Consider the following 13911-nt stretch of genomic DNA (forward strand, 5'->3'; position numbering starts at 1 on the left):
AATCAAAATGTGTTGTATCTTCAGAAATAAGCGCTTACCATCTAGTTTTGGTAGACAGCAAATGGCAATGGTGTCTTCGTTACTTTTCTATTGATGTAGTAAGATACCTTGACCAAGGCAAAAAAGCATTTAATTTTTGGCTCATGGTTCCAGAAGGTTAGAGTCCATGGCCATCATGGCAGTAAGCATGACAGCAGGCAGGTAGGCATGGCTCTATAGCAGTAGCTTGGGACTTACATCTCAATCCACAAGCATGAGGCAGGGGGCAGGGAATAGGGAGCTGGGGATGGTATGGGCTTTTGAAATCACAAAGCCAACCCTCAATGACATAGCTACTCCAACAAAGCCATACTTCCTAATTCTTCCTTAATAGTTCTACCAATTGGTGACCAAATATTCAAACATGAACCTCTGGGGGTCATTCTCATTCAAACTACCATAAATGTCAATAGCCCATGTTATTTTAGGGGCCCTTGGAAATTCCCTGACCAATAACTCATAAGGAATTGTCTAACACTGGGCATTGAGATTTTCATTTAATAACCATGTCTTCTGGGCAAAACTCTGTCCAGCCATGCAGGGTAGCTGTATTCAAACTCCTTTAAAAGAAAGGAAACTACTTTTCACTAAGCCATACACTGGTTCTAAAAAAAACAACAAAGAGTTAATAATTAGTTTCACTTAAAAACAAACAAACAAACAAAAAACAACTAAGAGGTTTCCAGAAAGATGTTTATACATGTTAAGAATTCTTAGCTGGGCCTATTGGCATATGCCTTTAATCCCACTTTAATCCCAGCACTCGGGAGGCAGAGATAGGAGGCTCTCTGTGAGTTCGAGGCCAGCCTGGTCTACATAATGACTTCCAGGACAGAAAGGCTATATATAGAGACCTTGTCAAACAAACAAACAAAACAAAACAAAAAAAAAAAAAAAAAGAAAAAAGAAAAAGAAAAAGGAAAAGGAAAAAGAAACAGCGACAAAAAAAACTAACAAAAAAATTATTTAATTTTTTAAAAAAAATTTGTTTTCATTTGGAATTCTATCCACAGAGATAACAGAACCAAGACACCACAACATAATATCACTGGATATGAGGTTGAGTCAGTTGTCACTTAACAAAGCATCTGAGATTAGAGTAGGGTGTAGGGTTTGTGTGTTTAAGCCAAAAGCTGAAAAGTCAAAAGGAAAGCCTAAAAGACATAGCCAGCTATATACCACAGACCAGGAAGTGTAGAGTCCAGAATGCAGTCAGGAGAGGAAGGAACACCCATCATTGGAGTAGTAATGTATGTTTCTTAAGATGGTGTTAAGTTTGTAGAGTAAGTAAGCAAGGCAACCAAACAGCAAGTAGGGTAAAAATAGGATACTAATATAAAGGTTTCTCATATTTCCTTTTATAAATATGCTGTTGTTTAATATTAAACTTCTATTAAGTTTGATAACACAATACAGCTTTATCATAAGATGTAATTATATTGTACCTTAATGACACAGCTTTTCATTTCTCAGTTTATTATTATTAGACCATCTTCCTAGCTCCTAATTAAAATTTTTTATGGCAAAAAAATTACTAGTCAGTAATGTTTCTATTTAATTAAATTAGTGGGGTTGATATTTAACATCAACTTTTTTTAGAGCTCACCATATACCAGGTGCTAATTTAAGTGCATCTATATATTAGCTTTCTGAAGTAGCCCCGGAATTGCTGTCATTTTACATATAAGGACATAGAATGAAAGAGATCAAGAAGCTTGACCAAGGTCAATAAAGCATAACAGTTGCATAATTAGGCTCCAGACCCAAACAGTCAGATTCCAGAACTCCAAACTTATTGCTATCAAAGGTTTCTGAAAATTATTGCAATGGAAATTATTTGGGGGGCATATCTGCTTTAGTGACAGTCATAATACAGCAGGATGTACGTAATTTTTAGGTTCTTAAATCTTTACCTTTTTCATCATAGTCAATATTTACTTATACGTATTGGTGATAAAATATATTATTTAACTATAAGATCATCTCAACATCCTTTTTTGGACTTAAAACACTTTTATTTTTATTTTGTTTATTAATAGATTTGCTTTTTAAAAGCAGTTTTAGATCTATACAAAAATGAGTGGAAGATCTGGAGACTCCTCGGATTCATCTTATTTCCAAGATCTGCATATTATTACCAATGTCAGTTAGTGTAGTTCATTTATTATAATTTGTGAGTTCATCTTACTACATTATTTATTATTAATAAAGTTCACTTACACTGTATAGTTATATGGGTTTTGACAACTGTTTCATCTCACAAATATAGTTATCACAGTATCATAAAGAATTGTTCCAGTGCCCTAAAACTCCCCTGCACCCATCTGTTCACCTGTGTATTCATCTCCCCAAACCTTGGGCAATAACTGATCTTTTTACTGTGTGTAATTTTGCCTCTTAAAGAATATTGTATAGCTGAATTGCATATGTTTTCTTCATGTCTTTTCATGGTTTGATAGTTCATTTTTCTTTACTGCTGAATAGTGTTTTATTGTGTGCACATGTCACAGTTTGCATTTTTCTGTTTCCCTGTTGAAGAATATCTTATGACTTTCAGTTTTGGACAATTGTGAATACAGCTGCTATACACACTTGTGTGCAGGGTTATATACAAACAAGCTCCCAACTTGTTTACATTTCGGCTTGAGAAATCCTGGACTGTATGCTGAGGCAATGTTAGCTTTGAAAGAAGTGCTGTTTTATGAGGTTTTATGGGGTTTTAGGCATTCAAATAGGTATGTAGTTAGATTTCATTCTTGTATAAATTTGACATTTGGCATTTTTGTGTGAATCTCCCATTCAGTGTAACTTCTTTGGCAATGTCTCTGTTGGTACCCAACTCTTAGTTTTTGTGATAATGTCTTCCTACATAGCAAAGCCTTACCTTAAACTTTATGTGGTACTCAGGCTGACTTTGGGCTATAGTCTCCTCCTGCCTCAGCCTTCATAGTACTGGGGTTACAGGAGTGTGTCAACATTCCCGGGTTTTACATATAAGGACATAGAATGAAAGAGATTAAGAGGCTTGACCAAGGTCAATAAAGCATGACAGTCTTTTTAAAAAATGACTGAGTTCTAAGAGGTTGTTATGTTTTAAATATGTATCTTTTTTCTCTTTCTTTTTATTTATTCTATGTGTCTTTTGCATTTCCATTCATTTCCTTGTCCTTTCGAATCTGCCCTCTGTCCCTGCACCCCTCCCCAATAAAATTTAAGAGAAGAAAGTGAAAAGAAAAAGGGGGGGGTAAAAATCTCAATATGGACGCTGCAGTGTGACACAGTGAGTCATGCAGTAAACCCCTGTGTCCATGTATCTCCACTTGCAAGTGTTCATTGCAAAGACTCACGGGTCTGGTTCGAGGCCTCTGGTTACTACTACACTATTAATGCTGGGCCTCTTCTTGGATATCCTGTTTTTACCCTGTGTCATGGAGATCCTGTAGCTTTGGGTCTGTGGGTCAGGTTCCTTCTTGTGCTCCAGCAGATCATAGATGGGGTGGTTGTTGGGGCTGGCCAAGTCATAACCCTGGTTCTGGATATGGCCTGGTGTAGGGTTGGTCCACCTGCCAGTTCTCCCATGTCCTCAGCACCAGGGTGAACTCTCTATCCAGCACTGCCCCAGCTAATTCACCTCTTGCAGCAATGAGCAAGGGGTGGGGCCAGTTATCCTGCTTTCACATCTTCCTGGTCTGCTCTCCTAACCCTCCACCACCAGGGCCAGCTCTATTGTGTTATCCCTGAGAAGTACAAGGGCCACTCTCCTGAGTGCAGCAGCTGGTGATGGGCAGGGACAGCTCTCCCACTCTTACAACCTCATGGCTAGATCCTCCACCTGTTTCAGCTATTGACAGATGGGTGGGAGTAGTGGAGAAGGCATCTCTTCTCTGGCCATGTTGCCACATGTCAGCTCTTCTTTGATCACAACCTCTGGCCTGGGTCAGCCTCACCTCCAACTACCCGGCTAGCTCTGCTGTGCTGTCTAGGTGAGGAGCCACTTTCCTGAGTGCTGCAGCTGGTAAGGGGGAGGGCCAGCTCTCTCATCTGTTACAGGCAGTAAGGGGTGGGGAGAAATGGGGGCAGCCCTCCCCCCATCCACACCCCTGCATGACAGACAAGTAGTGGGGGCAGATCTCCCACACTTACAACTTTGGGGCTGGCTCACCCACACATTCTCGAACAGTGTTGGCTCTATTGTGTTACCCCAGTGAGGTGCAGGCCCTGCCCTCCCAAGTGTTGTGAATGTATCTTTTATCAGATGTATCTTTTGCAAGTATTCCCTCCCAGCTAGCGGCTTCTATTTTTATTCTTCTAGCAATATCATTCACAGAGTATAATTTGTTGAGAAATTTTTCTCTGCCTTAGGACATGTCTTGTGTGCTGTCCTAGCTCTTCTTAGTTGTCAACTTGACACACCTGGGAGGAAGGAAGCTCAGCTCAGGAATTGCTTCTATTGCACTGGCTTATGGGCATGTCTGTGGGACATTTTCTTGGTTACTAATTGATGGAGGAAGGCCCAGCACACTGGGGGTAGTGCCACTCCTGGGCAGGTAGTCCTGGGTTCTAAATAGGGAAACTGGATAAGCAGCAGCAGAAAGAAAGCTAGTAAACAGCAGTACCTGTCTCTAGGTTCCTGCCTCAAACTCCTGCCCTGGCTTCCCTTTATGATGAAGTGTAACCTATAACCTGAAATAAACCCTTTCCTCCCCAACTTGTTTTCGGTCATGGTGTCTATAACAGTTACAGGGAAATAAGCTAGGACATGATTTTTTTGCTGTTGTTATCATCTGTTAAGGCATGGTCTCTTGTAGCCCTGGGTGGCCTTGAACTCCCACTTCTTCTGCCTCTATCCTCCAAATTCGTGAATTATGGGCATGTTTCACCACACTAGCTTGGTTTGTATGCTTAAATTGTATCTAAAAACTTCATCACCAAACACAAGTCTGCCTAGATTTTCTCCTGTTATCTTGTAGAAATTTTGTTTTGTGTTGTGCAGTTTCATCTGTGGTTCACTTGAAGTTACTCTGTGAAAGGTTGAAGGTCTGTGCTTACATTGATTTATTCCTGGATATGAATATCCAGGAGTCTTACAACTGTGTACTTATTGTGTTGCTTTCCCCCTTTGTTACTTATCAGTTGTATGGATATATTCTGTTGCATCGAACTATTTTTCACTTACCTCACTAATACCACTCTTGATTATCATAGCTTTATGTAAATCTTCGAGTCAGAGGGAAATATTAGGATCTGCTTTCTTTTGGTATTGTAAGGGTTAAATCCAGGGCTGGGTCTGCTGGAGAATTGCTTTAACCACTGAACTTTATACCCAGCCCTTTAATAAATTTTAAAAATTAATAAAGATTAAGAATTTTAAGTTTTAAAGGTCATTAAGTTATTGCTGGTCCACATAGTATAGTATTAAAAACACATTTTTCTTTAATACTTTCTTTGTATTACATATCAAATATTAATTTTTATCTTACTTTACTAAATAGTAGTACATTACTATCATTACTTTCCCTGACTTAATTTGCATATTTTTCCTTGAAAAAAAAACCCCTATGAATCTATTTTACTTATAAAACATTTTAAAATACTAGTCAATCAGGTGTGTATTTTGTTTTTTCTCATAGTAATGCATAGGAAAGAGATGCTGTCTCATTTCCCTTGAGTATAATACAGATGGGAGTTGGGAAGTAAAATCTTGTTGTAGAAAGTTGTCAAAATATAAGTCCATTAGAGATATTTATTATCTATAGATTCATTTCAGGGCAATCATAATATAACATATAGGTGGACAGATAGCTATTAGACATACATACATACATATTATATATACATACATACATACATATATATGTTCTATAGTGGTATTTTTTACTCACATATAATGTTGAATGGGCATATTTAGACTTCCCTTGGGAAATGCAGTTTTTCATTATCTAACAGGTTTTCACAGACCTACCAACAATTTGTTAGAGAAACTATACGTGTAGTAGTCTCCTTAAGCCTGACCCCATCATTTCTCCCTTCCAAAAACGCTAGTAGTCTGGGGTATATTATATAAAGTTCATTCATGTTCTGGTTGGTCTCAGGTGCATTATGAAATGTTAATTTGTTTTAAATATCAATATAAACTCTTCATGAGTGGTCAGGTTGGAATTTACCCAGAAAAATTGCAGTTCCTCTAACTTTATTGGAATATACTTGCACTAGTTAGTTACAACTTGCCAATATCTTGGGGGGAGGGGAATCATGTCTTATGATGGTGCCTGTGTTGAATTGTGGGAAATTAGAAAAGGAAGCAGGTTTGAGGGATTCTTATTCCTCATGTTATTGCTTACAACTGAACATTTATGACTAATGTAGATGTTTTATTAAATGCGTGGACTTTTAATAATATGTAAGAAATGTTTGTTTTTACAGAAAACTTTGACACAAAGAAGAATGAGTTGACAAGACAGGGGTTTATGGACTTGCATCTGATGGAGGCCAATGATCGAGAAGGAGATCCTCTTGACCTGTGGGTGACTCTACATTCGATGGGCTACAATAAGGCTCTGCAGCTGACAGAGGTAAAGCACTCTAATGTTGACAGTGGCTTTGTTTTTCATGGTATTTGACCTTGAACACTCTCCTGACAGATGACTGTTAAATCCAGGCACTCAAATCCTTGATTTGCAGTAGTGTAAGATGAATCCTGGGCACATAGGTGTGTTTCCAGTATTTTAATGAAGCTTGTGTTCTTTACTAAAAACTGTAGTTACTGTCAACTACATATGATTTATTAGAGACAAAAAGTTTGAACTTTTTGATGTGCAGAGGGAAATTAGTAATTCAAATGTATATATTTTTGTTGGAACAAGGTCCAAGAATGAAGTCATGTGAGGAGAATTCCGAGTGTTTGTGAGGAAACTCCAAGAAAACAAGACAATAGTCTCGAGACTTCAGTTTCTTCAAAAACAGGGAATTATTCTTGGAATGTGTTTTCATGCCTCTCCCAAGTGTAGCGGATGAGTGAGCTTACTTCAGTTTATTCATTATAGCTGGCTATTATTTATTTATATGCCTCTATGGAGAAACATGTTTTTGCCATGTTTGGCTTGTCCTTGTGATTGAACATCTTACTCAAGTGATTTTTCTTAATCCTCAGAGTATAAATAAATACAAATAAGAATGATGTAGCCTAGGCTAGCCTCAAACTATCATGCAATGTGCAAAAAACAAAACAAAACAAAAATAATAAAATCAAACAGGAAAAATTTGCATACGGCAAAAATGTTAAAAGGTGTGTTAGTTTGCTTTCTATTGCTGGGACAAAAACCAAGATGAAAAGAAATTTGGAGAGGAAAGGGCTTATTTCAGTTTACAAGTCTAGGCCATGAAGGGCAGTCAGGGCAGCAGCTGAACCAGAAGCCATGGAGGCATTCCTTTCTCTGTCCTGCTCCCTTATAGAATACAGGGCCCCCTGCCAAGGGATGGCACCACCCACTATGGAATTGACCCTGCCCCATTAATCATTACTCAAGAAAATGCCCCACAGACTTGCCCACAGGCCAGTCTGATGGACGCATTTTCTCACTTGACATTTCCTCTTCTAAGATAAACCTAGGGCTTGTGTCAAGGTGACAGACCTCATGAACCCAGATGACACTAGCATTATAACTAAAATAAAAAAGACATCATGATTTGTTGCTCACAAGAGAGATCATCATTCTTACTTGTATTTACTTTATGTTTTTGGGGGGGGCATGATGTTAAGGAGTTCCCTAAATATTAAACCATAAATGCTTGACAATCTTTGGAGAACCATGTATGTGGGAAATTCTTAATTGTGTTGATTAGTTGGCACTCAGTGGTCAACCTGTGTGTGTGAATAATGTTTCTCATTGTCTGACCTTGAAAGATGAGTGCTGGTTGCTCTACAAAATTGAGTTGCGATGGGTATGGTTTTCTTCCTCTCTGTCTCCCTTCCTTCCTTCCTTCCTTCCTTCCTTCCTTCCTTCCTTCCTTCCTTCCTTCCTTTTTAAATGCTGGGTTTGAACACAGGATCTCAAGTGTGTTAGGCAAATTTTCCACCACTGAGCAAAATTCCCAGCCCATTTTCATTTTCAAATGAATTGAACCAAGTTTAAGTTTAGTAATGATGCATGCCATTAAACATCTGACAACAGAATAGTCACTTTTTCTAAAGTTTATGAGAATTTTAAAAGTTGTTTCCTCTTTGACTTATATTCAGTTGAAGTTTTACCCATCTAATGGATACTCTTTAAAGAAGTTTATCTGTGGAGATTTGATTTCAGTTTATGTACTGATTATGATTTTATCCTGTTTTTATCTGCAAATACTATTAAGTCATCTGTCAGAAAAATAGCTACTGGGAATCAATTTTAAAACTCTGGACAAGGTTTTAAAGGTCTCCAAGACTGCATGGCATGGTTGTATATGTCTGAAATCTTAGCACCTGGGAAGCTGATGCAGGAGGTGTTGAGTTTGAGGCCAACCTGGGCTGCATAGCAAACTGAGAACATCCTGAAATACATTGTAAGACATTGTCTCGAAAAACAAAAGGCAAAACAGCAGCCACACTAACAACCTCTAAAATACAAGACACTGTTATAAGAAGTGACTCAAAGATCTTCTGCAACCATATCTCCCACATTTTCCAGATGTGACCAAGAAACTAAATCCCAATGATGCCCTGACTTTGTGTCATGAAGCCTTTTAGTGTGTCTTTTAATTAACAGAAGTACTTTTACCTGTCATGTTAATTCAGGTTCAGCCAGAAGTGTGAGATTTGGTGCAGACTCTGTCAAAAGACAATCCAAGGCTTGTTTAATTCACTTATTTGGATTTGTTGTCCTCTTGGATTTTAGGCTACATTAGTTATTATGGCAACCAACATGGGAGAACATTTTTAAAAAGTTTTGTATGTGTGTGTGTGTGTGTGTGTGTGTGTGTGTGTGTGTGTGTGTGTGTAAATATGTGCATTTACATTCAGGGCCCACAGAGGTCAGAGGCATTGATTGGGTCCCATAGATCTGGAGTAACAAGTGGTTGTGAGCTGCCTAACATGTTTGCTTGGAGTCAAACTCTGGTTTCTCTGGAAGAACAAATGCTCTTAACCACCAAGCCATTTCACATGGCCCAAACAAACAAGTTTTTGATGAATAGTTGGAGTGGTAGAACTCCTAAAAATGGGATCACTGTCTTCACCAGATTTTTGTTCAAAAGAGTTTATATTTGGCTTCCTTAAGTTCTTGCCATCCCCTGCCTAGGACAGTATTATCCTTTTCTAGCTTGTGTCTCAGCATCAGGCTTAATGGCAAGCACTTCTACCCATTGAGCTATCTTGCTGGTCAAATGAATCTTAAATGATATGGTAAACATTTACAGTAAGTTTATTTATTTAAAATTCTACCAGAAGGCTAAACTAAGATTTTGTTTGCTTTCGCATCCAGGCATGCCCTTTTGTCATCAATGTCTATGCAGAAAGATGCAAGCCAAGAATTAAAGCTGTCCATATGGAGGCATGCAGTGGGCAGCTTGAGAGGGCCATTTGCAAGTCTGTCCTTGATAGAAGTGATGCTAAAGTCATGGATGGTTATGAAAATATAATCGTGCATACTTGCAATTATGATACCTGGATAACATCAATAATTGAAAATAAGGTATTGATTATGAAGTAATTTTCCTTATTTTGGTATAAAGTTTTCTAATAATGTTATCTCCCTTTTCACATTGCAGCTATATCCTACTTATATTTATAATGGAAGTTATTATTTTTAGTATTTATAAATCAAACTTGGCATGACACTTTTATATTATTTATATTATATTTATATTATGACTCATGACCATTGTTTTTATTTTAAAATCTAAAATTAAAATTTGGAGATCAATGAAGAATCAGTATAATCTGCATACAAAATTATTTACATAAATACAATTTTGTTTATATAAAGTATTATATTTTCAGAATCCTTGTTAGTTTGTTATATAATAGGACCTCCAGAAAGTATAAAACATGGTCTCTGCTGTTCTTTTTTTTTTTTTTTAAGTCTTTGGGAGCCCACCACTAGCTCCCAAGTAAATACACAGAGACTTATTCTTACCTATGAGTGCCCAACCTTAGCTAGCCACCTTTTCTAACTTGAAATATCCCATTTCTCTTTAACTATGTTTTGCTCTGGGCTTTTTGCCTTTCTTTATTCTGTATATCTTTCTTTCCTTCTTACTCAGTGGCTGACTGTGTGGCTGGGTGGCTGGTTCCTGGTGTCCTCTTCTACTTCTCATTTTTTCTCAAGCCTAGATTTCTCCTCCTGTTTATTATCTGCCTGGCAGAGCCACCTATTTCTCTCTCCTGCCTAGCTATTGGCTGTTCAGCTCTTGATTAGACCAGTCAGGTGTTGTAGGCAGGCAAAGTAACACAGCTTCACAGTTAAACAAATGCAACATAAAAGAATGCAACATGTTTTTGCATCATTAAACACATAATCTACAGAATAAATGGATGTAGCACATATTAAACTAATATTCTACAACACTATGCTTTCAAGTTAATGAGCTACTTAGAAAGACAAAATTAATACTCTTGGATAGATCAGAGGATAAACATTAAGTCGTGTAGTCTGTTTTCATGCACAGTAGCTTTATTCTACTTGTGTTTCTTATAATGGTATAGACTATAGAACTTGGGGACAGTGTGTGATAAGGGAAAAGGGCTGTAGAGTAGAATTTTAGCTTTTTCTAAGGTTTAGATGCACTGAGAGACAACCTTCAGAAGCAAGGCAAACAGTAGAAGAAACAAAGAGAGGGGGTAGTATGAATTACTAAAAACAATGGTAGAGTGGATTTGGATCTATGTGCTACCTTGATTATTCTTTCTAGGATCTAAAACAGTGCCTGACATGCAGTTAATATTAAATACACACATACTTATTGAGTCAGTGAGTAAAAGAGGAACCCAATTAAATGGATGTTTCAGGCATATTAGTTGGAAGGTAGGATCTGAGTGAATGGATGATAAAAAAATAGAGATGAAAGAAAAGAAAGATATTATGGCTTTAATAAGACAAGGATGAGCCAACTTAATGTTACAGTCCACAGTGGTCTGGGAGTGAAGAATGAAGGGAAAATCCAAACCCCATCTGAAAGAAAAGCTTATGTTATTGGTGGCCATTTAAAAAAGAAGGAGGAAACCCATAGCACTAAGCACAAAGAGGCATCTGGTTTGTATTAATTTGTAGTGGACTGAATTCTATAAACAGATTTTCTGGTCTTATTGAGGTTTATACCATTATTTATTTTTCAAAACTAAAGACTTATAATTTTCTACAGTCAGATGACAAAGTGATTATTCACATCAACAATGAACTAAGTAAAAACTGTGTCAACAACAGAGGACTCAACATCTTTGCAGTAGAAGTGGCACCAAGATCTACAATGGTAAACATTACCCTCAAACCTTTTTGAAAAGAATTATTTACTGATAATGCTATGAGTAAGCTTGTGGCATGAAATGAAGTTGGAAGTTATTTAAGTGTGACATTCATAGTACTCAATGCCCTGTCTCTTGTACAGGAGAGTTAGTGGGATTTTTGTTAGTTTGTTTTGGATTATTTTCTCATGGAATTCAAGCTGGCCTCAAATTCACCTTGTTCTGATCCCCAGCCCTCCATCTCCCATGTGCTAGGATTATAAGCCACCATGACTGGCAGGGGCTTTGCTTTTCATTCAATCCTGAGTGACTGTGGGATATTCATTTAACGTCTCTGTTGTGGTACACTGTGTGCATGCTCATGCCACAAAATACATGTCAAAGTCAAAGGACACTTACTAGAGAGTTGATTGTCTCCTTCCACCATGTGTGTTCTGGAATCCATCTGGGGGTGGGCACTTTTATCAGCTGAGCCATCTCACAAACTCTGTTCCTGTTTAAGGGTAATTAAAATAATATCACTAGATTAGTTAGGCCCTTCACAGGATTAATGTAAAAATAAAATTAAATCATATATGTGAAAGCACTTTTGAATATCGTATGGAGAAATGCCAAATAATACAACTACTAGTAGTTACTTTAATAATCCCAAATATGCTTATCCATACTATTAAGATTGTCCAAGATTACCTGGGAGAAGAAACATCTCCAGGTCTTAGGAAAGCAACTAAGTCAAGAGCCGTAAATAGCTGAATAATTTTGGTTTTAGCAGACTGCATTTCTGATGAGGTCACAAATTGAAAGGCAAGAATGATCAGCAGACTTCTTCCCCCCTGCCCTCCCCCACTCCCCTACCCTTTTGGTGTTTTGAGACTGAGTCCTTAAACTTTGGATCCTCTAGCCTTAGCCTCCTGAGGTTACTCCAGAAGGTAGTGTACTATCACACCTCTCTTTTTTTAACTGTAATTCTCACCCTTTTACTAATTACATACTTCATGTTGCCAAGGCTAGTCCAGATCTTGTACAATTAAACAATCCTCCTGCTCAATCCTCCCAAGTACTTGCATTCATGCACACTCATGACATATGGTACATGCCACTGACCTGGATTTTTTTCTTCTCTTTTGAGACAGAGGTCCTGGCTATTCTTAATCTTGTGTATACCAGATTGTCCTTGAACTCACAGATATCTGCCTGTTTCTGCTTCTTGAATGCTTGAATTAAAGGTGTACTCCACTACACTTAGCTTCACAGATACTTTTTATTATATTAGACCTAGAAATGCCCTATTGAAAATTAGCAAATAACAATTTATCAAATAGAAATAAAAGCTTTCTATTTTTACATGCAGGTTTGTCAACATGTAATGCCCCTGAATGAACGACAAGAATGGATATATTATTGTGTCTATTCCCTTATATCTTAAATAATTCCATTTGGTACTATCAAACTAAGAAGTATTTTAGATCGAATCTGTTATTTATTAACTAAATGCTGTTCCATGTAACTGGTATACTTAATAATCTGTTTCATTTCTATGCATTTATATTTTATGTCCATGTTATATATTTTATTATTAAAATACAAATAGTGTTTTAAAAGTGTGTGACTATTTTGTTTATTTAGTGGGAAATATAAGTACTTTTTTGTTTCTAATAAATGAAAAGAAAGTTATAGATAATATTTTTTAAAGAATTTTCAGTGACTTCCAAACTACACACTTGTAAAAATACTAAAAGACAATAAAAATACAAAAATAGCCATTTAAAGATCTAACTACTAAAGAGCTAAAATGAAATGGAAAAGAACCCTGTTTCTATATTAGAAAATGAGATATATGGCCATAGTTGTTGAACTTATAAAGCACTTGTCAATAAACAAAATAATTTGATATTTTACTTCCTTTAATGAGATATTTGTCTGAAAAGCTCAAACAACAGACAATCTATTTTGCAGATCTAAATCAATGGTCCAAACTCTAAATAACATTTAAACTATGTGCATACATATAGCAGGCAAAAAATAGTTTCTGCCTATTCATGGTATTCATATTCCAAAAGCTGACACTCTTCAAGTACTCTGCTATTGATGCTGGCATGCAGTTTGATTGCATGATGCCATATTTATGCCACATACTATCTCCTTATCTGTTACATGGAGTAAATTTCAACTGTCTCCAAGTACCCTCTGTGAAAAGTAAGCTACAGACACACTAGTGAGAAATTTGCTGTCGGGACAAAATGTTGTGCAATTGCCAACAGGTTTTGGATTCTCATTTCACCTCACTTTGAGTTACAGAAAATTTTACGTGGTGCTAAAAACATATAACAAAGTCGTTCAGGGTTTTATAATCAGATGATGGATCTCATGAAGTATTATCTTGGGAACATGGCCGTTCAAGAAAAAAACCCACCTAGCCCTGGAGCTACACTCAC

At 37.1% G+C, this 13911-nt stretch overlaps 1 protein-coding gene across 1 annotated transcript in view; it reads left to right on the forward strand.

The window, feature by feature from the left end:
- Positions 1–13081, forward strand: part of Efcab7 (EF-hand calcium binding domain 7) — a 37308-nt gene extending 24227 nt beyond the window's left edge. Inside the window, exons 11-14 of the mRNA XM_051188228.1 lie at positions 6463–6611; positions 9498–9707; positions 11377–11484; positions 12828–13081. Coding sequence (XP_051044185.1) covers positions 6463–6611; positions 9498–9707; positions 11377–11484; positions 12828–12902 — 542 coding nt within the window. The 3' untranslated portion in view covers positions 12903–13081. The remainder of the gene's footprint in view (positions 1–6462; positions 6612–9497; positions 9708–11376; positions 11485–12827) is intronic.
- Positions 13082–13911: the final 830 nt, after the last annotated feature.

The sequence above is a fragment of the Phodopus roborovskii genome, unplaced genomic scaffold (assembly GCF_943737965.1).
Source record: "Phodopus roborovskii unplaced genomic scaffold, PHOROB, whole genome shotgun sequence".
NCBI classification, from domain to species: domain Eukaryota; kingdom Metazoa; phylum Chordata; class Mammalia; order Rodentia; family Cricetidae; genus Phodopus; species Phodopus roborovskii.